This window comes from Strix uralensis, chromosome 1, assembly GCF_047716275.1.
Source record: "Strix uralensis isolate ZFMK-TIS-50842 chromosome 1, bStrUra1, whole genome shotgun sequence".
In the NCBI taxonomy this organism is placed as follows: Eukaryota; Metazoa; Chordata; class Aves; order Strigiformes; family Strigidae; genus Strix; species Strix uralensis.
Genome location: NC_133972.1, coordinates 160,447,173 through 160,471,149, shown reverse-complemented (window position 1 = coordinate 160,471,149; position 23,977 = coordinate 160,447,173). Strand labels below are relative to the sequence as shown.

At 36.5% G+C, this 23,977-nt stretch overlaps 1 protein-coding gene across 7 annotated transcripts in view; it reads left to right on the top strand.

The window, feature by feature from the left end:
- Positions 1-23,318, top strand: part of TAF2 (TATA-box binding protein associated factor 2) — a 65,505-nt gene extending 42,187 nt beyond the window's left edge. For 4 of the 7 annotated variants that reach the window (XM_074887067.1, XM_074887122.1, XM_074887102.1 and 1 more), the window contains 6 exons: positions 3,900-3,969; positions 5,518-5,627; positions 7,997-8,226; positions 10,859-11,011; positions 11,424-11,535; positions 21,644-23,318. In XM_074887067.1, coding sequence (XP_074743168.1) covers positions 3,900-3,969; positions 5,518-5,627; positions 7,997-8,226; positions 10,859-11,011; positions 11,424-11,535; positions 21,644-21,909 — 941 coding nt within the window. In that variant the 3' untranslated portion in view covers positions 21,910-23,318. The remainder of the gene's footprint in view (positions 1-3,899; positions 3,970-5,517; positions 5,628-7,996; positions 8,227-10,858; positions 11,012-11,423; positions 11,536-21,643) is intronic. The other 3 variants (XM_074887075.1, XM_074887093.1, XM_074887083.1) reach the window with 3 other exon arrangements.
- The last annotated feature ends 659 nt before the right edge of the window (positions 23,319-23,977 follow it).

Below are 23,977 nucleotides of genomic sequence, written 5' to 3'. Positions count from 1 at the left end.
GTAATATAGCACATCTTTAAAACAGCTGATCAAATGGGTTGCTGTATAAGCAAGATAGGGTAAGTTGCTCAAAATACTGTACAGGAAGCTAAAACTTGAATGGTAAAATGTAGTAGAAAGATAGCTTGAAGAAATCAGTGAAGAAATTGAATGTAGTTTTTGCTTGAGCTCACTGTGAGATCTGGAAATGATGATTAGAGTATTACTGTACCTAACTGCTTTGCCCCTTGCCAACAGCTTTTTCTCTGATGCAGAGGTAGCAGATGTAAATATCTGCTATAAAGTCACTACAGTTCACAACACAGCCTACTATCTAACTGCTCATAAGTATCATTTCTCAAATACAACCTTCCAGCACTGAACACATTAGCTTCTGCTCCTGCTGTAAAACTTGTAAGTTTTTGCTGGAGGGGTAAATCCAGAAGTTCAGTGTCCTAACTGACTTCTTCAGCTACCAGTATAGAACTTAGCAGCACTTGTCTCGCAGAGCCCTAAACCTGGCTTTGGAAGGAGAAATGATTGGCCGTCTATTGCCAAGAGCTCTGATTCTCATTGTTCCCAGTTACCTGGTTTCTAGTTCATACTGGATGTAAACCAGCAGCTATCAAATGCCTGTTGCTTGTGCCAAAGCTGGCTTTTTAACAGTTCTTGTAAAGGAAGCTGACAGACTTTGTAATTTCCATAAAAAGGAAAATCTGTATTTTCTGGGGCAGTGTGGAACTCCCATATTTTTCTATCAACTCTCAGGGTAGGAATAGTACTGCATTTTTTTAAGTTACTTTAAAAGAAATAATTTCTCCATGGAACTGAGTAAGTTGTTTTCTTTGCTGTTAATAGTAAGGCTTTTTCTGAGACACAGTAACTGTAAAATGCTTGAGGCAGCATATAAGGATTTGGACAGTTGATCTAAACCGGCTTGAAGTGAACAGGGTTTATTAACTTTTTAAAGTTAGCTTCTGGTAGTTATATGTATACAACAAAGCAGTTCATATTTAGAAGGGGTAGCAACAAACTGTTCTAAATAAATACCCATGATTATCTAATCTCATGAATGTTAAAGTTTAGGGTCTCAGAGGTGCTCTGCTGTAATTGAGAACTGATACATCAGTTTGAAAAAATCTCAAGAGGATTTTTACTTCGAAAAGCAATCACTTCTTTTTATGGCTACCAGAAGTATGAAAATCTACACATCTTTCTTTTCCTGCAGCCCTCTCCTAGACAAACTGGCAAGATACAGACAGGATGGGTGGTCTGTGAGATGGGTGGGAAACTGAGTCATGGAACTCACTCAGAGGATGACTATCAATGGCTTTTACTCAGGCTGGCAGCCTGTCACAAGTGGGGTCCCCCAGGGAACATCTTCATAAATGATCTGGATAACAGCATTGAAAGCTCCTTCACCCACTTTGCTGATGACACTAAACTGGGTGGTGAGGTAGACACATCAGAAGGGAGAGCCATCCTATGGAGAGACCCAGACAGGCTGGAAGAGTGGACAAGCAAGAACTGTATGAAGTTTAACAAGGACAAGTGCAAGGCCCAGTACAGGCTAGGAGCTGTGTGTCTGGGGAGCAGTGTCACTGAAAGGGACCTGGGGGTCCTGGTGGACAAGCAGCTGACCATGAGTCAGCAGTGTGCTGCTGCAGCAGCGAAGGCAAATCGAATCCTGGGCTCCGTCCTCAGGGGCATCGCTAGCAGAGATAGAGATGTGATCATCCCCACTCTACTCAGCACTTGTCAGGCTTCACCTAGAGTACTGTGTCCAGTTCTGGCCTCCACAATTCAAGAAAGATGTGGGCAGACTGGAGAGGGTCCAAAGGAGGGCCACAAAGATGATCAGAGGGCTGGAGAACCTGTCCTGCGAGGGAAGACTGAAGGAGTTTGGTCTTTTCACCCTGGAGAAGAGAAGGCTTGAGGGGACCTCATCACAGTGCTCCAGTACTTAAAAGGTGGCTATAAAGAGGACAGAGGCTCTCTCTTCACAAGGGGCCATGTGGAAAGGACAAGGGGCAATGGGTAAAAGTTGCACAGGGAGAGGTGTCATCTCAATAGAAAAAGTAAATTTTTACAGTGGGAACAAACAATCAGTGAAACAACCTCCCCAGGGATGTGGTGAAGTTCCCATCCTTGGAGGTTTTCAAGATGTGATTGGAGAGGTTGCTAGATAATCTCATCTAGGCTTCCTTTCCCATGAAAGGTTGCACCAGATAATCTTTTGAGGTCGCTTCCAAACTGGGCTGTTGTATGATTCTGTGATCATATATTTTTCTTCCATGCAAAACAACTTCTGTATGCAGTGTTGTAGCTGCCTTCTATCCCAAGCAAGGTAGCTTCCAGGAAAGCAGCTGTGCATGGAGTTGAGCACAGGCAGTCACTAATCCCTTAAAAGTAGGTCCTAGGCATAGCTTTTCAAAGATTTCTCTGACTTCTAAGGCAAATCTGAGATTGCAGTTCTGGTCTGTATGGATACAGATTTGCTCTGGCATCATCCAGAACTGTGTAGCTGTGGCCTAAATGGTGCAGAACATGAGCTAATATATTCTGCCTCTAAAAAGGGCTTATCTCAGCCCAGTTCAGTGCCTCACCAGTGTAACTAGTTTTGTTTTGGTTGGATTTTAGGAATAGCAGAGCTGACTTGTCTTTTGCAGGCCACTTGCAAGTCAGACATCTTCTGAGCAATATTATAACGTAGTTTTTAATTGCTTGGCTGCCTCCTCACAACTCAGGAAGAGATGTTATGTTCAAGTTGTCCAAAGTATTTAAAGAACTTCTAATGGAACTGAAGTGCTGATTCTCATAATACAATTTAATTAATTGCTCCTTCCTTTAAAAGCAACTTACCCTAGTGAAATAACAAGGGAATAATAAGAATTAGAGTTGGTTGGGTTAAAAAAGTTGTATTCAAAAATTACTGACTGAAAACTGACTGAAATCAGGAAGGTTGAACTGAGGTATTTAGAACTGAAAATACAGTAGGCTTGGGGAAGAAAGAAATGCATTGCTAGGATTACAAAATGGAAAGCACAAGAAGTGTTTTTGGAGCTGTCTATACAGTAATGATTAATACATGCCAAATTCTGAAGCGAATTAAAGCAAAGCCTAAGCAAGCTCTTCACTGTTTTGAGGAAATGAGAATACTGCTGTAAAATCATACAATTATGCATGTGAGAGAAAGATTAGATAAAAATTCTTTCATTTTTGTGTAATTGGTGATGATGATATCGTGTGTTGTTTCCTATTTTTCCTTGTTACTCTGACAATCAAAGGAATTTTGTACTGTAATTTAAATCCTAAACTAACAAGCTGATTTTGTTTCCAACAGTGTGAGCCAGCAATTTTCTAGAAGCATGTGCTGATAAGTTTCAAAATCCATTTTAATTGCAAAGTATACTGATTTAAAAAAAAAATTAAGGAAGGCTACTGAGAGGAGTATTCTTGCAGTTTTGTATTAGCCCTGCAGTGTTCCTCTTTCTGGCCTATTTATAGATAATATTCTTTCACGGATTCCTGTGTATGAGAATTGTATATTCTCTGTTCCCTATAGAAAATATTATACTTCTTATTGTTGAAAGAATATTTGAATGTGTTTGTTTTAGGAAGCATACCATATCAAGATGGTCATTTACTCTGTGATCTTCCCAATCAACGCTCAGGAGTGACAGAGTTACCTGCTAATAGTCAAACTGGTGGTTATTGAACAATTGAGACATGAAGGAGTTTCATACACGTTTCTATTTCAGTGTAAAGTAAACCACCTTTTACTTTCAATTTGCACTATAATTAATGGAATTCCTCTTTAGTTGCAGTGATTCAAGCTCTTTGTGTGTTAATTCAGGAACTTGTGATTGTCTGATCAAAATCCTTCCAGTTTATGCATTTTATTTTATTTTTCTTTGCAGTTGATAGGAGCTATGAAGAACTACAGTGGCTGCTTACTATGGTTCAGAATGATCCTGTACCCTACATAAGGTTAGTGCGTTAATAAAGAGCCAGTATTTTTACTAATACTGGAACAACTAACTAACTAAATTCTTGGTCTGGAATTGCTAGAATAGATCAAATGCTTAACTGCTTAATACTTCTTCCTAAAACTCTTTTTTTTCTTCTTGTTATTTTATATAAATTGAAATGTGTTTTGATGTTTCAGCAGTACACATCTCAAAAATGAATATACTCTGTTCTTACTCTCCGTTGTATTATTTTTGTTTTTTATGTTCTACCACTGTGGTGGAAGTCTGAAGCTAGAGGTTGTTTCCTGGTCATAAATAAAGTATATAAATCTGATGTTGTATATGGCAAAAAAACTTTGTGATATTTAGAAAAGACAGGTTGAGACATAGTGCACAGAGTGTTTTGCCAGCAAGGAGTGTAGAGCAATTGTTAGACTGTAGATGGGGTGAAAGGATAACGTGAAAATATGGTGTATTTCTAGTATTGCATGTTTCAACTTTGTTTTCACCAATGAGTGATTGGATATTTTAGCACATTCATTATAAACCTTTGAACACCAAGGTTCATAATCATTGTTTTTCCCCAACACTTTCTTCTTATGGCCACAATTAAAATACTGGGTTTCAAAGATATATAGTATTACTTTTAGTCTCTCTCTCTAGGTGATTTCTTACAAAGATCATAGCTGCAAGATTGTTTTCTGTTTTATTTCTGTCATTCTTTCTAATGAAAGTAGATGCAGTTAGACTCACTAGAGGAGGTTTAGCTTCAGTCTAGGAAGGAGTTTTTCTTTGATTTGTATCTTTTAAAGAATAGTTCAAATTTTGACTTGAGTACAATATGTAAGCCTCTTCTGAAAGAAAAAAAATAAATAATAATCTGTAAGAGTTTTCTTGTCCCAATGTAAGACAGCAAGGGCAAAGCTGACTATACAGGGAAAATAGTTAAAATAGTAAGTAATGGAACAAATAATTATTCTCAATCATAAAATGCTTTCAAGGCCAAGTTTAAAGAATGAAAGTTGGGAAAAATGTATTTACTTTTAGCTCTGTATGTAAATATTGTAAGCAAACATGGTAAGTGGAGAATCTTTATACACCAGTGTAACTTAAGAGGTGACAGTGTTCCTTCCCAGAACAATGCTCAAGTCACTGGTTTTGGTCCTGCCATTTTATATCAGTCATAAACATTTAAAGTTATGTAAAAATTCTTTGGTGTCAGTGTGTAAGGAGTTTATTTGCCAATGTTGCTGCTTCTTTGTAATCATCAAGTCAGTGTGCAGAAAAGATTGTTACTAAACAGAAGAGCATAATTTTGTACCTAACTTAAAAATGATGTCTAACAACATCCTGCTGCTTTGCACCTTTTTATCTTTAAGTTATATTTCTGATGGTAGATCTGTGTCTGTGCATGTTGTGAACAGAAGGAAGAGCTAAAAGCATGAAACATTGGTTAAAATTCTGAAGGAAATCCTGTATTTGAATAAGTTTGTAAGAATATTGCAAACTGAACAGACTTCTTAGTGTATTCATTTGGATTTAATAAAGATGTTTCTTTCTTTTTTAGGCATAAGATTCTTGATATGCTGACTAAGAATCCACCTTTTACAAAGAACATGGAGTCCCCTTTATGTAACGAAGCTTTGGTAGATCAGCTTTGGAAACTGATGAATTCAGGTTGGGTGTTTGTTTGTTTTGGTTGGTTGGTTTGTTTTGTTGTTTTTTTTATTGTAAGGTTTTTTGAAATAAGTGTTAAAGACTTGCTTCAGAATATGCCAAGAGCTCTGTTAGTTGTGACAGTTAGAAATTCAGTCTCAGAAGTTCGATATCATGTATGTACCTCCAGAACTTCCTTGGTGACAGAGTACCAAACCTTGTTTTTCATTCTTTTGTCTACTACTGTAGTGTGTTTTGATGTACTTTTGGCATGGAATGATTCTTTGACTCAGATGTTCAAAGCAAATGTTTCCTCAAATGGTGGCGTCTGTGTTACCTTTTTCTTTATAGTTTGATTTAGATTAGATAGTTCTCATTGTCCTCTTTTACTAAACTGAGAGAATATGAGAGGATAGCATTTGTACAGATAATTTAAACAAGATTTTTAAAAGTATATTGTAAACCTAAGACTCAATTTGCCTTGTGTGATTAGGAAAGATCCTAATGAGAGAAGGGCTTGCATCTTGACCTGTTTTTCATTACTGAAGCAGTTTTATCCAGTCGTGACAAACTGCCCTTTAACATCTGGCACATTACTACATAGATTACATATAAACGTTTATATAGCTTTTTTAGGTCATTGAAGGGAGACTGTTCTCTGTGTATCATTATTTTTAGTGTTTAAAAGTTTATAGCTACACTCCAGGGGTTGAAATGGGGAAACTACTAGTAGTTCAGTTTCATAGGATTTGCCAAGTGTCAGTCACAGAAAATAAACAATTTTGATGTTCCCATCAGAGAGTTTGTTTTTCCTTTTTCTTGAGAGAAGAGTGTGTGCAGTGTTACAACCATTACCTCTTTCTGCAAGTAACAAATAGTGTATACATTCTTACTATGATTCATGGGGCTTTAAGTACTTAAATTTCTACCATCAAGATGACATAATGTTTCAGTTTATTTTCTGTAAGGGATAACTGTAGCATTTCAGGATGCCTTGTAAAAAATGTTTGTTAATGTCAGACAAGTTAGTAGCTAGGTTTAAAGCTGCATGATTCTAGAATCACAAGTAGCTTTCATTTAACATAAGCACATGCAATAGAAAACAGACTGATTGATATATGTAATCTTTTTTTTCTTCCATGTTAATCTGCATTAAATTGACAATGCTCACAAATTCCAAAGATTGCAGAGAAATTCAGCAACCAATTGTATTTAAGCTTAGCTGTTCCAGTGAAAAGGAGAGAGATACTGAATAGGAATTCATCATATCATTTTAAGATGTACTAGTTTAAGAAGTTGAGTAAATTATTTATTGTTATAATATTAGAATAGTTTTTAAATTAATATTTGCAAATGTGTCATTCTCTGGAGAGTATTTTAATGTTAGGAATGTCCAGATTAATATTCATATCGCTTTCACTTGTAATTGGGCAAGTGGATGTACAGCTAAGCTTACTTAAAACACTATCTAGACCCATGCAACTTAGTATTTACAGAGATAGATCTTGTAATTGTATTTTGTGCTAAGTCTTGCACAGCCACATTAACATGGCAGTTGGCACATCTGTGTCTTGTTTACCAGATATAGTTCTATTCCTGCTGTGGAACAATATGTTCAATAAACTTGCAATCATTCAAGAGCTGGGCTGCGTTAACACCAGGATCACTGTATTTGCAGCGTTGCACCAGATGTTAGATGTCTTTCTGTTGTGATTGGTGCCAAACGTGCTTTGACCACTTGTGTATGAAGATATAAAAACAGGACACAGTTTGCAGTGAAAAATAAAATCAATGGAGCATTGCTTTGTGCAGTAGGAATACATATCTCCAGTATGAATACAAAGTAAAGTATTGAGTACCCAGTGAAGTACATGACGTAGCAGTGACATCAGAAAGCGTGTTTATGCATTGCTGGTTTGTGTTCTCTATCAGTGTGGTTTCCAGAGGGTACAAGCCTCAGTCATGCTTAAGGCATTTAATGGAATACGTAGGCAAGTGTGACCAAATACATTGATATGGGAAGCCAGTTTGTTAACAGAATATTCTATTTAATTGTCCAATAGTAAAACTTAAAGTGAAACTTAAAAAATAAAAGCATATGGGTGTGATTATTTTCCTTTTATTTTTCATTATGTTATTATGGCACTTAGTTTCCTAGTCTTGTTCTACTAAACATGTCCAGTTTACAACCCAAACAACTAAAAGCCTTCCTTTTAAACAGGATGTGGCAGGTTAGTTTGAGTCAATCAGAGGTGGGAATAATGAGGGAAGTGTATCTTAAACACAGAAAATGTCATGCTCTGGTAGGTCCAGATCACTTAAACTGTTTTATTTGTGTTGAAGGAGAAGATTGTATCTCTTTATTAACAATAATCTCTTTTGTATTTTAGGAACTTCACATGACTGGAGATTACGATGTGGTGCTGTGGACCTCTATTTCACACTTTTTGGCCTCAGCAGACCTTCTTGTTTACCATTACCAGAGCTTGGACTTGTTCTTAATCTGAAAGAAAAGAAGGCTGTACTTAATCCAACGATTATCCCTGAATCAGTTGCAAGTAATCAGGAACCTGTGAATAGTACTAACAATCATGGACAGTCTGTAGGATTTCAGAACACCGTAAGCACAAACCATCTGCATACATCTCATTCAGCTGGCTCTGAGTCCTTGCGTTGGTTGCTGATTTTATTTTGTATTGTGTTCAAGCTTCTCATGCTTTACCTAAGCCGCCTTTATACCTTGTTACTCTTTATTCCTTCCACTTGAAAAGCTGGCGTATACTATAACCTTTTTGACTGTTTTGCATAATGTATGTAAGCTTTTTACTTGTTTTTTCTAGTCTCATCATTTCTGTTCTTTACTTTTTCTATATTGCTTATGAGACATGAAGTGATTCACAGAAATGTTTGATGCTGTGATGAAAACTTTTTTTATTAGACTAAGAATATTGCTTCTAGGCAAGTTATGCAATTTTCCAAAACAAAACCTTTTATCAGTAAATTTATTACATCTTAAAATACACAGATATACCTAACAACTTTAAGAGATGTGAAAGTTGGAATTTTAGCACATCTTCATTGAACACTTGAATCTGTTTAGTACTGTGCTCTGAAGGATTTGTAACAACTTCTGAAAAATGACATACATTAAGTTTGATATCTTTCTGGCTTTGGAGGCATCAGTCCTAACACAAAATCCATTGTGTAGTTAAAAAATTAGATCTTACAAGCTATTCAAGTCGTACTTAAGAATAATTGCCACTGCTGCAAGACTAAGTCTTTTTGTTGGACAAATGTAATTATGTGGGAAAAAAACTCAACAGACATGGAAATTATGAATAATTTTCTTAACAGTTTCAAAAACTACCTTTGATTGAAACTGCTTAGGGGTAAATCCTGAAAGAGAATGTGAACATGTGTTTAGCATGTTTAACACTCTTTCTAACCTTTTGAATGAGATGGTTTACTGTTACTTTATCAGTCTCATAGTTAATTTCTAAATCATTTTTATTCAGAAGTACACTGAGAGTGCAAATTATCACAGTATCTTGCAGGCTGTTTCCAGTAGGGGGAGAAAATGATGATGGAGTCAAATATCATTAGAGCTATCCTACATATTTACAGAACATGTAATAAGTCCTAATTTGCTGTGCATAAACAGCAGAATTAAATAGCGGGAGACATTTTGTTGGCAGAATTTTAGGCTGCAGTTCAGTGAACATCCAAACTTTTTTCGCAGCCAGACTACATTAATCAAAAGATTTCCTCTTAACTCCTCTTTTTCTTATACTCTCCTCTCCCTTGTGCTAGCACAGTTGTTGCTGCATAGTGACGTGGATCAGGGGAGTATCTGGTTGAAAAATACCTTTTTTATGAACAGATATTTCCTACTGGATCAGTTTCCTGGTCCAGTTCATCATGCTTGTGGTGGCCCAGGACAGAAATGTGTGAGGAAGAGGGAGAGGCTGCTTCATTTAGCAGCAGTACTGGCTTACACTAGTGTGAAAATAGACCACTAGTATAAGCCTCATTTCACATTTCATCCCTCGTATCTTCTCCTATGCCTTATCTCCATTCTCTTACCCCTTACTTTAAGGTTACCATTTTCACTGTAACTCCCCCAAAATTCAGGGAACTGATTTTTCTTGTAAAAAAATAAAATCAGTAGCATAAAACAAAGACTACCTCTCACATCACCCAAAGTTTATCCAGAAGTGTTTCACAGCAGCAGTGTGTTGGGTTAAATAATAGGGATGAAAAGAGGGAAATATGTATTTGAGTGAAAAAAGAATTAACAGGTGATAGAATAGATCGGATTAACTAGGTTCTTTAAAGCAGACTGTATATTCTGAGAGCATAAGCATGTTAAAATCAGTGATGATAGACTAATGAATTTGCTGAGGATGGTAAAAGTTACCCACTTCATAAAGTTGCATTGGAATTGTTTAGGGCAAGAGTTTGCGGTGCTAGAGTGCCCTTCGTAGGATAGACGAAGAGCAGTTCAGTGGAGCAGCATATGCTCTTGAGAGTCTATGATATGGCTTTGATCTAGTTTTTAGTGGGCTTTTAATTATGTTTGCTTATTTTTCCTTCTATATTTTGTGTATTGAATTTGTTGGAACACCTGTCTGCTGTTTTAATGACTATATGTGTAACTTAGTAGACTCTCCTGCTATTTTTATATTCCTTTGACCCAGTTTTTGTTGATGATAATCTAAGCAGTAATTTACAAAACAGTTTAACTCTTTTTAATAAATACTGTTGTGAAATCAAAAAAACCCCCAAGTTATAAGTACCTGTTATGATTTGTATTCAGCAAAGTAAGCATTAGCTTTTAAAGCTAACTAAAAGAAGATTTAGCTAAATCCCATGTGTAGATTAGAGGCTATCACAGTTTTTCAACTGATTTGGACTGAGGAGAGTCTGCGAGGCACAGATTTATAGAAAGGCTATTCAGAGGCAGCAAATGTTGTTGCACACCAACAGTACCATGATTGTGAGAAGGGACAGAAAAGATGCCAGTGCTAGATATGCAGAGGGAGCAGGGATAGAAGTAAAGAGAAACTATGTTTGTAGGAGAGGTTGGCACAAATCCATGCAGGGTTTTAGAAAATACTTTTTGCCAGAACTACAGGGAAAACTTTGTTCAAATCACCCACTTTACTCAGAAGTGTTTTCAGCTATCAGGTCTCTCTTAGGCTGAAACATGGCTCTTGCTATCTTCTAATTTTGGTCTTTTAATGCTGCTTCAGGAGGATGATCATCTTATTAAGGAAACAGCATCCAGCATTTCTGGTCATCAGCAGGGGGTGAAGAGGAAGGCTGATATGCCACTCGGGTCTCCATTGGAGCCAGGGCAAATACTAGAGAAGAATGAAGACAGTAAAGTCAAACTCAAAATCAGAGTAAGAAATGGAAATTCAACTTGCACAATATGTAGGGCATTCAAAATAACAGCAGTGGCTTCTGCTGACTTCCCCTAAAGCTGTGTTCAAACAAAGACATGTTGTGTATATGTGTACAGTAGTTGTTACGCTTACTTTGGCAAAATCATTTCCCATCAGATTCTTTATTGGCTGGCAAGAACTAAAGTTGACAGTTAACACTCTTGTTCACACAGCTTCACGGTAAATTAGAAAGAAGAAAAGGCACTGACCCTATTTAATTTTATTGAATTTTTATTCCTTTGCGGTGGTAGATATCACTTCCTTTCCCTCTCACCCCCAGTTTACCTCAAAAATAAAATATTTTAAGTTCTATTTAGTGATATTCTTATGAGTTATTAGCATCTGCTTATTTTTTTTCCTGATATCTTAGTTCTCAAACTCTCAAGAAGAGGAGGAAATTGATATGGACACAGTTCATGACAGTCAAGCCTTTATTTATCATCATTTGAATATGTTGGAGAGACCATCCACACCAGGTACAAGTACATTTATTAGCAAAATGGTAGCATGAATTTTTCAACTATTTCAGTTGTGGGGTTTGGTTTTTTTGCTACTGCTTATTCTCATACGTACAATGTTGGTAAATGTTAAATGTTAACTGAATTCCAGGGAATGTGTAAAGGGTACATAAGAACATTTCTTTAGCTTCCAGTACATTTATAGATCTAAGTAAGACAAGTGTGTATTGTGCTTATAAAAGTGAAAAGCTAAGGAATGAATAAAATAATGTAGAGCTGAAATAGAACCCCATAAACAATTAGGTAAAACTTATTTTGCCATAGTTTTCATTTAAAAAACAGTAATTTTGAAGATTAACTTTTAAAAAAATAGCAAGAGTGTTCAGGTAAAAAAAATAATCTTTAATCTTAATGATTTATAACTTATGATCAGTAGTTAAAAAACAATCCTCAAAGATGCTTAGAAGAGCTTTTCAAAGGTGAAAACATTACATCTATGAGTAAAATAGTTTCATTTCAAGCATTTTTTTTTCTTTTACACCTTCTCTTAGTATCTTTTTCATAAAATATTTGACAAAATTACTTCTCAAAGAATAGTGTTTCTTAGAAACCTTAAGGCAGGCTGAACTTCATTGATGAACTTCCATCTTCTTTGTTTCTCTGTCACTAGCAAAAATTTTCGGTGGTTAGTCTCATTTTCTCAAAATATTTTAATGACATTTCACAAGTTTAGTTCCAGAATGTGCCACTGAAGCTAAGCTGAGGTAGTGACTATGTAACAAGCATTTTGAGAGATTTTCGGTGCACGTCTAAAACAAGGTTTTAAGGTTGCAGTACTGCAGTGTGTGAAAGTGAAGTATTTAGCCTTAGAAGTAGATTCAGAGTAATTACCCTCTTGCTTGTTTTTCTGTTTTTGTCCAGTGGTTGCCTAATGTAAAACACAAGTAGCAGCAGGATCTGGAACATTGGTTCTGTCTTAAGTGCCCTAGGCCCTGAGTTGCACTGACAGGCGACCTCATCTGCTCTCCCCATGACCTGGCAATTTCGTGGCCCTATTTAAGAGAAGGGCTGGTGGATGTTCCTGCTCTGAGTATCCTGCTGAGGCTGGTGCCCTGGTGCTGGCTGGGGGTGTGGAAGCTGTAGGCTCATACTCCCTTAGGGCCTAGGACTTAACATTTTTACTTCCTTGGCTGATGCTCTATAGCCATTAAGGGGTTTTGTTCTTTTTATAAAGGTAACTGTTGTCATTGCTCCGCTAACAAATTAAGTTCATATGGGCACATAAAACACAGGGAGGTCTAGTTTCCGGATTCCAGATGGCCTTCGGTTAATGACATGTGCCTGTACAGCCAGCTCCACCAGCATGGATTTGCTGTTAGATAGAGAGGCAAAACTCACAACTTTTTACTTAAAGCATAGGCATTTCAGCAGAGTAAAGGGAAAGGCTGCCTGTAGGCTGCTGTTATGAATTTAGGAGCCTAATTCTGCACAAACTTTACTTTAAACCTCTCAGAGCTGCTTTGAATGTTGTCCTTGGTGTTATGGTCAACCATCACATTTTCTGTTACGGCAAAGAATGACACATCCAGGGCACGCAAGTGCAAAGCTGATCCGCCAGGGATTAGTATTTATAATTCTTACATGATATTTTGTAACAAATTTTTTTTACTAGATTTACACACTCTACGGAATATAAAGTCATAAACAAAACTCTGCCAAATACTTCACAAATAGGACTTATGGGACCCTCTGTATGCCAGCTCTGTGCTCCAGGACTGTTGCATATTAAGTTTGCACTAGAGTTCAGGAAGGGTAGGGTCTGATCAGGAGTGGAGTAATGGCCAGTTGAGTGCTGCTTTTGTAGGCCTACAGCAGACAAAAGCTACTTGGAGTTTCACTTGTGTACTGAATGACCTTCTCACCTCTGTCGTTTAGGCACTCAGCACACTGGAATACTTTTTTTTTCCTAGGTAATAAATGAGACAAATGCTGGGTTTTGCCACAGAATTCATTTTAAATAATAAGCCTTTGAAAAGCATTATTTTGAAACACTTCAGATTAATTTCATTTTCTTTGGTTTGTGCGGTTAGAAACAGTTCCACTTCAGATATTCTTTCCTTCTAAAATTTCACCTGTTTCTTATTCATAGCATTTTTCTTAGAAGCAGAGATGTATGAATTTCAGACTGAGCAAATACAGTTCAATCTTTAGGAAATGGTATACTTCTGAGAAGAAACAGATGGAGAAAAATAAAAGCATACGTAAATAAAATTGTTCCCATATAGGAGTGTTCTGTTTTACAAAGGAATCGCAGATAATATTTCCTGAGGGCCTCTTGAGTTTTTGCAGCAATGACAGAGGGTGAGTGCACTTCAGTGAGTGATTATTGTGAAACAGATTGACAACAGGTTCTGAAATGGTCTCAGTATTGTTAGTAAATCTCTAAGATCTTGTATCTGCCTCAGTTCTGTGACTCTTACTTGGAAGGCAGCAAGTTCTTAGTCCATACTCAGTTTTCCTCTCACAGCTGTGGGTTATGTCCCCACATGTCACATGAAGTGTTAGGTCATCAGCCAAACAGAGCCTGTGAACAGCAGCTGCCAGGAGGAAGTTCATGTTGGGTCTGAACCCTGCTGTATCTGTGTATTCTTTTTTTTTAAATACACTCCTCTCACCACCCTGAATGATAATTTGAATTTGTCCAAGTTAATGTAACCCCCATAAGGCCAGGAAAATATTATTTTCCTTCAGAATCTTTTTTTCTGTATGCTCATGGATGTGAAAGGTTAGAGTTGAGACATGCTGCAAGGGCAATAAAAGAAGTCTTGTAATACAATTCTTGCAGGATTACAGGTTTCAGTGCTATAATTACAGCACCTTTCGTAGTTCATATAGAAAATGTTTTAAATCCTACTAAAGCGCCTTGTCTACAGTAACAGAACTGTGGACTCTGGTAGTTATAAGGGATTCTGAGCATTTTTCCAGAAGTTATTAAAACAAACAAAACATCAGTAGTGAACTGTCTGAAGAATGCTGTTGTGTTGATTTTTCATCTGCCCCAAGGACTAGACACATGGTAGCCTCCTTTGAGCCTCTAAAGCTGTGCAAAGTCACATTTCTAATATGAGAACAGATTTTTATTTGCTACCGAATCATCAAGAATAGTAGTAATGCCTCTCAACTCTTATCTTAAGATCAGAAGAATTTCAAGATTAGATTTTGAGTAAGCAGTAGATTTAAACTCTCATTTCAGACTGTAAGGTGACTTGTCATGCATTGCTGACTTCAGTGAAATCAGATTAAGATATTCTTTTTTATTTACTTTGATATTTCACTCATCTGAAAGTACAATATTTCAAAATTAACTTTTTGAAAGTTCTGCTGTATATGTCAGTAGTTACTGATTGGCCTGTTCTTTTCTGCTTCCAAAATAAATGCCTGGCTGTAACCTGCATCGTTATGGCTCAATAGGTCATCACTAATAAACAGTTAATTAGAATTTTCCCACCTGGTTTTGGTAGTTTGATAGTTGATACAAAGCGGTATGCAATTCTCTTTTCTTTATTTCTACAAAAGAAAAAAAAAAAAGTAAATGCAGTGATGTTCTTTTTGTGCATTGGCCATCCTTTTTCTGATCACATTAAGGAGCAGTGAGCTTTGAGGGCACATCCTGAGCATTTGAACTCAGAGCAGAAAAATCCTTTGGCCGTTCTATTAATCCTTTTGCTGTTTTCCAGGATAATCAAACTGGAAATTTCCACTGCTGACCTTGTAGGTCACTCTGTTTCCCATAGTTGTACATGAAACTTTGAAGGTCTAGGCCACACTCATATCTGTTAATTGGATTGTGGTCTTGTTTATCACAGTTACTGTCTGGAGTTTCAGGAAATGATGATGTAGCTGGATTGAATTGTTTCTGGAATGATTTGAAACTGGATACAGCACACACTGCTGTAAAGTGTAGAGGAAACTACTGTAGTCATTATGTTTAAACAGTACTTTCACAAAAGTAGATTTGAGCTTGTGGTGGAAATCACTTCATTTCAAGTGTGGATATAGTTGTTAATAGGAATTCAGTCTGAACTCTATAAAAAGCCAGGTCCTCTGCAGCTCAGTGGAGTCACCTGAGTTAGAGGTACTGATGCTCTTAAGCTAAGTTCAGCTATTAGTTAATGTCTTCCTGCCAAAAAGGGTTACGGAAACATCAGCACACAGACAAATATATAAATGAACACTTCTTGGATATGAGGACACCACTGACAGTGCTGGATTTTTGCTTTGTTTTTTAAGGAGGGAAAAGCCATTACAACTGTTCCGTTAGAGTACCCTTTAATAACATATAATTAATATAGTATCTTTGTTTGATAGTATCTGTTACACAAATGTTGACTTTACTAACTGAAATAGAACTGTTTCCAAACTGGTAACTCATTGTCTTTGAGGTTCTGTAGATAACTTTGCCTCACTGAAATAGTATGTGGTTAATTGTATACTTCACAAGGAAGGGCTTTTTCAAGTGCTTTATCCTATAGTGTATGAAAGCAGCTTTAATAGAAACATAAGCCCTGCAGATAAAGTGACAACATAAATGAGAATTGCATCAGTGTGTGGCTGCAGTGTGTCAACTACATGATTTAATAAAACCAGCATAATATTGTAGGTGTGAGTGTCTCTGAGAAAGCAACTGATCACTCTCAAACCCTGAAGGTAGATAAGGCTAGCAACTAAATTTTAAAGTGAAGTACCTGAAACCGTTAGAGGCGAAAAGTATTCTGAATTGACTTACTGATTTAAATGCTCTTTTTCTCTAGAGTAGGGAATACTCTAGAATTTTATAGACTATTAAAGTAAATGTAGTAAAAATGACACCACAGTTAAGCTATTATTTTAATGTAAGGACAAAGCAATATAGTTGTTAAATGAAAGTCGGATGAAGAAATCAATAAAACAGTTACCAGTTAAAAGTATATTTTAGTTAAATCACCGGCTTGTCTATGCAATACCTAAGCAGAGGCTATCCTTTGGTGTAGGTATAAGGAATTACCTATCTGGATATAAATCCCACTAAAAAGTATGAAGTCAAATGAATCTGTAAATTTGAACTAGTTAAAATTTTTATGTTGTAGCCAAATTAACTGATTTGTTTAGCACACCCTCAGAAGACTTTCGGGTGGTTTTATTTTCTTTAAATAGACCTTAACTTGTCACTCTCAAACTTTAAATTTTGTCATATGGTCCTTAGAAGAACACGCTACTAGACAGAAAATTGATAACTTTTTTCCAGAGATACATAATTTGACAGTTCTGCTTCTTAAGACAAATGACAAGACACTTTTGCATTCTGGAAGCTTGGAATTATTTAGGCTTGGTAACTTGCTGTATGTGCTTTGTTGATAGTTAAACAGATGCATAAACACAGCATTAAATTAAAAAATAGCGTGTCTTGGATGTTTTCAGGGTAATAATAAAAAAGAAAAGTAGAAATAAGGAAAAACAGGGTAATTGTCAAAACAGTTTTTAAGATCTTTTCAGCTTTTTTGTTCTCTCTTTAGAGAAAATGCTAGCCAGAGCTGCAGTTCAATTGCTAGGCAAAGAGAGTGCATTATGAAAGTGCATTATTTTTCTCATTAGCAAGCTTTCTTTGCGTTCTGGGAGAGACATACGAAGTGCTCATGTGCTTGTGTTGGTGTCCCCTTCTTCCCAGAGGTGTTGGGTGTCAGGTTCTGGAGCACCAGCCTGTCCTCAGCCTAAACACTGGACCCATGGGCCTTGCCCTTTGCTGTGAATAGTGAAGTTGGTTTCTCCCTTTCTGACATTTGAATAAATCAGGGTGCAGATGGGGTAATTTTTAACAAGTGTCAATTTGGAAAAGTCGTACATAAGCCAGCTGTTTTAAATAGATTGTACATGCAAAGAAACAGAGACTGTAAGTCTGTGGTGTCCCACCCTCTTTGCACAAAATCAGAAATATAGGAGAGGCCATATGGAAGATCTTACAAAAGCTTGTTGGCATGTTAAAGTCTCAAGTTACATATTCCCAAATTGTAAAGGTTCAATAATAAAAGTGAGAATAAAATAGGTAAAACACTGTACCCAATAACATTTTTCCATGTTCATGCACCAGTGATTCTTAAAAAGATAGTAACTTACCCTAGGTAATTGGTGAACAGGATGTTATAATTATCTGACAGTGATTTTTGTTATGTCAGAAAATGTTACTTTAAAGCTTATCAAGATCTAAACTCCTTTCATTCTAAAACTAAACTACAAGATCTGTGTTTTCATGTTTTATTCTCACAATATCTACAGCATTTGTATTGGTTTCTGTGACAAGGTGTGCACATCTTTCTCCCATGGAATTATAATCCTGTCTAATTTTAAACACCTACCCAGCTAGCTGGAACACCGCAAAGCCAATAATTACATTGAAATCTCCACACCCCAAACAGGAGATCCAAGTGGATAGACACATGTATGTGCGTTTTCTTCCAAGGAATGCTACTAACCACTTCAGAAGTGAGCTCCTGGGCTCACCCTCCACTTATTGTGTGATTCTGTGATTTGAGAAATGCAGGTTCCAGTCCTTCTCCCTCTGCCAGGAGGAAGTGGGTTCCCTGCAGGAAGAGGGAGTGCTCTGTGACTCCTTGCAGCAGTCCTGCTACCCCCGTTGATATGAGGGTGATGTCAGTGCCTTGTAAAGCAATTCCTATTTAGCCTTGCTTTCCTAGTTCGACAGGTTGCTGTCATGGGCTTTAAGTAGATATTAATTAAAAAGAAATTAAAACAAAGAAAAAGTGTTCTGCAGATTTAACGGTGAATTTTACAGGTACAAGTCTGTAAAATTTTTCATAGTGTTTTTACAGGTCTGTCCATTTTACAGACAACTGAGTTTGGTAGTCTGCATACATTGTTTCTGAGCCATTGTCCAGGATCAATATATTTGATTCCTGGTTTCAAAGCACTCTTTACCAGTAGGAGGAAATTTTCTGGATAGTTGTTGGTTTTTCATTTTAAAAACCACCAGATTATAACTATCATTGACCTCTATGAAGAAAGTGTATATGTACTCTTAGTACTGGCTCAGTAAAAGTAGATTTTTGTAATGACATGTTTTTATTTCTTATTGACGTTTGTGCCATATTACCAGAGTTGACTGTCTTCTTAAGTGCCAGTAGCCCTTGAGTTGCAGTTGGATCCCATTTCTCGTTCTCCTGAAGATCCTCCTGCCTTTCTCAGTTTCTAGGTGCTTATCACCACCCCTTCAGTCCTGTTGTCTTAAGATACTGTTTTATTTGCTCCTTAACTTGCTCAGTCAGTGATGTTTAACTGCTTTAAATAATAGATTTTTTTTAATAACCTACCTGAAATAAGTAAAGAAGTGATAATGCAGACTGTTGCCTTAGCAGAGCTGATAGTTCAGTAAACAGCAGGAATTTGGTACAAGTGGCAGTAGTGCAGTAGAGTTATGAGGGTCTGTTTGATTGCATCCTTGGTCTTCACAGGCATTTGGCACTACTGCTACATCATCCCTGCAGACTTAAGCTCATGACCTTACACCAGTTATACTGGGTTAAAATTTTTAAAGCTCAGAGGCTTAGCTTTGGTTTGAGGTTTTTACAAATGTAGTGTCTAGACTTACAGGTTCAGTTTCCATATAAAAATAACTCCACAATTTGGAACTAATGGATCTGTGAAGTTTTAAGGGTTTGTCACATGTGGGGGGGTTTTTTTGTTTTAAGTTGACTTTAGTTTGCCTTGTATGTTTTAATGCATCATGTGCCTGTAGCATGAGAACATGTGAGAATGTGTTCTGTACACATAAAGATGTACAAAATAATCTGTACATCTTTCATGAATGTGGACTGATCAGCCTTCTTCAGGCTTTTTGCCACAACCTTTATTTCTGAGTTCCTAGAAGCTGTGTTTGTGTCCCTGCCACAGTTCATGTTTAACTACTGTGGCCTATTTTAATGGTGTCAAATGTGTACTTTGGTTTTCTGAGGTACAGGCTCCAACGATTCCTTTTCTAATGGCCCGAGTCAGATATGCTTCCTTTTTCCACCATTCTGTCTTCTGTTGAATGGCTGTTTTTGCATCCTTCCATCTGCTAATTCTTACTTGTCTAAAACCTTTCGAGGAATAAGCTTAGGTTACAGGGATGGGTTTACATACAGGTAGGAGTTCCTTAAGAGAAATATAATTAGAAATAGTTAAATTGTGAAGTGGTCTTATGCCTTTTTGCATCAAATGCAGTTTACTTTCATGCTCTGTGCTTTGTTGAGAATGGCTCCAGGTAACAATGTAAAAAAGTTGTAGTAGCTGTGCATTGAAGTCAGCAAATGGGAGTTTGAATTTATGGCAGATAGAAGATATGCACACAATATACATAAAAATGTGAAGTCATTGTGAGTTCTAACAATAAATCTTTGCACTGATAACATGAGCTTACTAGTGCATAGTTCTGATGAAATAAAAATTAAAGTTTTTTTAAATACTTGTATATTAGAGATTTGAAGTCTGTAGGAAACAAGCCTTCATAACATAGCAGAATTTTATACTGCATCATACTCACATCTTGCAGTTGAGCCAAAAATATTTCTAGAAAGACATCACTTTTGCTGTTAGTTTAAGCAATAGAGATTCCACCATGTCTGATATTAAGTCATTGATTATCGTCACTGTAGAAATGTTTTGTATTTCTATTCTGACTTCTAAACTCTGCATACAGGTGTAGATTTTGGTTTTTCCAGCCATACTTAAAAAAAAAAAACCAAACCAACAGCTGTACTGTCTAGAAACTTTCCTACATATGTGCTTGATTGAATCAGTTCTTAATCTTTTGGATAAGATGCTAGAAAGATTGCGTGGAAATCTTTCTCAATGCTTGTTTGTCATATTACAGGGAGCTGGTTCTTTAGACTTCCAGGAATCATTACCATAGACAAATCATTCTTGCCTTTAAAGATACAAAACCAACCAACCAACCAAAAAGATGTACTGGAAAAAAAATGCATTTTCAAATACACGGAAAAAGACAGTTACAAAGTATATAATATAATTCCTTGTTATTTAATGGATATTTCAGCAAAAAGTGGAGGGGGGTGTGAAACTCCAAACATTTAAGCAGCTGTGAAGAAAATCCATTTTAAGTAAAATTTAAAGGAGTAGTTGCCTTCAAAAATCTGGTGGTGCTTTTCTACATTTATCTACTAGTTAAAACATGTTCTTGCAATGTGAGTGATTTGATTCAATTTCTGCCTAAAGGAATTCAAGCCTTCCTACCTTCTAAGCATTTCCCCTCGTTAACAATGTTATTCTTAGGTTATTGCCTTTTAATCCCTACTATTGAAGGTATTGCAGTTTGTGTGAAATAATGAAATATTAAATGAGCCAAAGAGAGAATAAGAAAGTTGTTCAGGAATTGAGAGGTCATGGATCAGATTTTCCTTCCTGAGATTCAGATACCAGGCTTACTCAATACATAAGTAGTTCCAGTGTATTTGTGAAATATATACTAATAAAGATGGTGTAATTGTCTTTATTGGAATTTGCTTTTTGTTTAAGAACAAAGCTTTGTATAATCTTTCAAGTAGGCTAAAATGGTGAGATGCAATTCTTGGAAAAAGCAATTTGATTCTTCTGGTCAGTATCAAAAGGTTTGTATGATCTTGCAGGGAGCTTTAGCTCCTGACCAAAAAGGAGTTCATATCAAAGCTGCACTTTAACGTATGCCAGTCCTACACTTTATATCTGTATCGGGTCTGGCAGTTATATTTTCATTATTGGTAGTATAGTGGCCTTCCTACTCTGTTTGAAAATTAATTTCTGGTAATTAGCTTAAGTTGCAGTTCCTTAACTCTTTACAATTCCTAATTGTCTGGGATATATTTATACTTTTGAAGGAGGAAGGAATACCTCCATAAAAATTGCCAGTAGGATGGGAACTTTAATGACATGTTCAGAGCCTTTGCTGAAAAAAACCCAAAAAGTTAATGATACAAGTATCGTTATAGATTCTGTGTTTGCATGTTTAAATGATTATGCAGGTTTTTATCTAATATTTCAGAATTCCTTATGTTTGAAAACAATGCAAGTTAAACATATACTAATGCCACTATATCCATTCTTTTAGGTAAAGAACAATCTTCAGGAGAGATGAACATGCACCCTGTCTCAGCAGCTCCACTGTCTGTGTTTAGTAAAGAATCAAACTCCTCCAAACATAGTGATCACCATCACCACCACCATCATGAGCACAAGAAAAAGAAGAAGAAACACAAGCATAAGCATAAGCATAAACATAAACATGATAATAAAGAAAAGGAAAAGGATCCCTTTGCTTTCTCTAACAGTCCAGCCAGTGCACGATCAATCCGTTCCCCGTCACTTTCAGACTGATATCAATGGCTTCTCTGGAGTTCAACTTGCAATATTCTCTGAATACTTAGAAGGATGTATATAACTATAGCTTCTATCTTTTTTTATGGAAATAAGAATATGTGAATTGCCTTAGCAATTCAGAAGCTCTGCCACCATCCTCATTTGAAGCCTTCTTATTTACATATGCGGTTGTCGAAATAATCTGATTCAAAAAATATGTTTTATGATTCTGAGTCATTTTCTATTTCACTGTTCTCCACACCTCCCACTCTTTTTTCCATTTTAAACAAAGAAAACAGTCCTTTATGTAAGGGCCCCATGTCCACTGGCAACCCCCTGCACATCATGCTGACCATGTGTACTGCCAGAATCAATTATGTTTTAATCCTTTGAAGAATGTTAGGAGGCAGAGTATGTTTTAAGCAAAAGCCAGTTGCCAGACCTTTGGTGAAGTGCTGTTTCCAGAGTAGTATTGTATAACTAAGTGTAGACCTCCTGAGAAGATGGGGTTTTTCTGTAGTCTTCAGTTGAGCTGTTTCTTGCTTTAACCATTGCAATGTAATGTCAGAATTTTAAGAACAGTATATGGAACATTTGCCTTTTTCAGATACTAAAACTCTTAAAAAAATTCCAAGCTGCTTTTAAGCTGCAGGTATTTATTATGGACATGACCCTTGAATATAATGACATTCTGCAATTATGTTTTTGGAATTTTAGCAAAATGCTTAATGCATGTTTTGTCCTGTAATCAGGCTTTTAAAAATCCAATAAAGTTTGCGAATTATTTTGACAGAGGCAGAATTTTTTCTTCAAGCTTGACATTGGAATATGCTTTTGAAAAATGGATTTGCTAAAATTAAAAAAAAATATATTTTTGAAAAGCTTAAAAATTAAAAGATTGAAAATATATGTATTTCCTCCTGCTGAGGTGAGGGGTGGTTTTTTTTGGAAGCATTCTATATGATCAGCTCATGAATCCACAGGAGAAATACTTTAGTAGATTAAGCTAGGTCTGGGAAATTAAATGATGGATACATTTAAATGTCTTTAGCTGTGTTTTATGCAGTGTACTATTTACACCCAGCAAATGTTTTATTTAAAAACTTGAGTTTTTAGAAGTTTTGATAATAGAGATAAACCATCTCTGCCACTTTTTATGTGTTTTCTTTATTTGTATGTAGGTAGAGGCAGGGGTTTTATTTCAATGCACTGGTTAACTTCTGTTGCCCAGAGTTCACATTTAGCTTTCTATAAGATGGTTGTATCTGGGTTAAAGATTTTTTTAAAATTTTTCCCAAATTCCTGTGTGAGACTGATTCTCCTTCTTAGGCCAAAGAGAGAAAGTTCAACAGGGACCCAAGAAGATTTTTTTTAAAGCCATATTCTTGAAGAGTTTCATTAAAGTTAATAAATACTTTTATATTGTATACCTGCTGTTGAATCCTGTAGTTTTTTGTAATAACAAATTAAATCTATAGAATGGAAAGATGATAGACTCAGGTATTTCATAATACACATATACTTATTTTGTTATTCAAACGAAATAAGTGTTTGAATAGTACTGTGTGGATAGTTGTGCTAATCATTGTAGTTGGAACACGTTAAGATATGTTTGGGCTGGATTCAGACATGATGGACCTGGGTAGCGTCACAGCCCCTCCCAGTCTGCTGCCATGCCCGCAGCTCTTCACATTAGGTGAAGCCCACCTCGTGCTTAGTTTCCTCTCTAACAACAACTGCAAGTTTTGACAGTTTAGATGAGCTAAAGGTGCAACAGGAACAGGAACCTAAGTGTGGGTAGAATGAGGTACTGAAACGTGTTTTGGGTAGACTAACCATGTGTGCAGCTCAGCTTAGCGGCCTCTTGAGCCAGTGAGCTGTTATGTTAGCATTGTGAACTGCGAATCACAGGGAGAGGTTGGGAGGCCATAGTAATAGCTTGATGGAAATATTTTTAGGTGTTTTTCCCTTGGCTAAGGAGTGAGGTAACAGTGCCAAAGGTGTTTGTGGGAGACCTGGACTAATAAGCAATGAAAGCTGGCATTGTTTGGGAGAGCGAAGGCAGATACATTTATGTTTTAAAAAT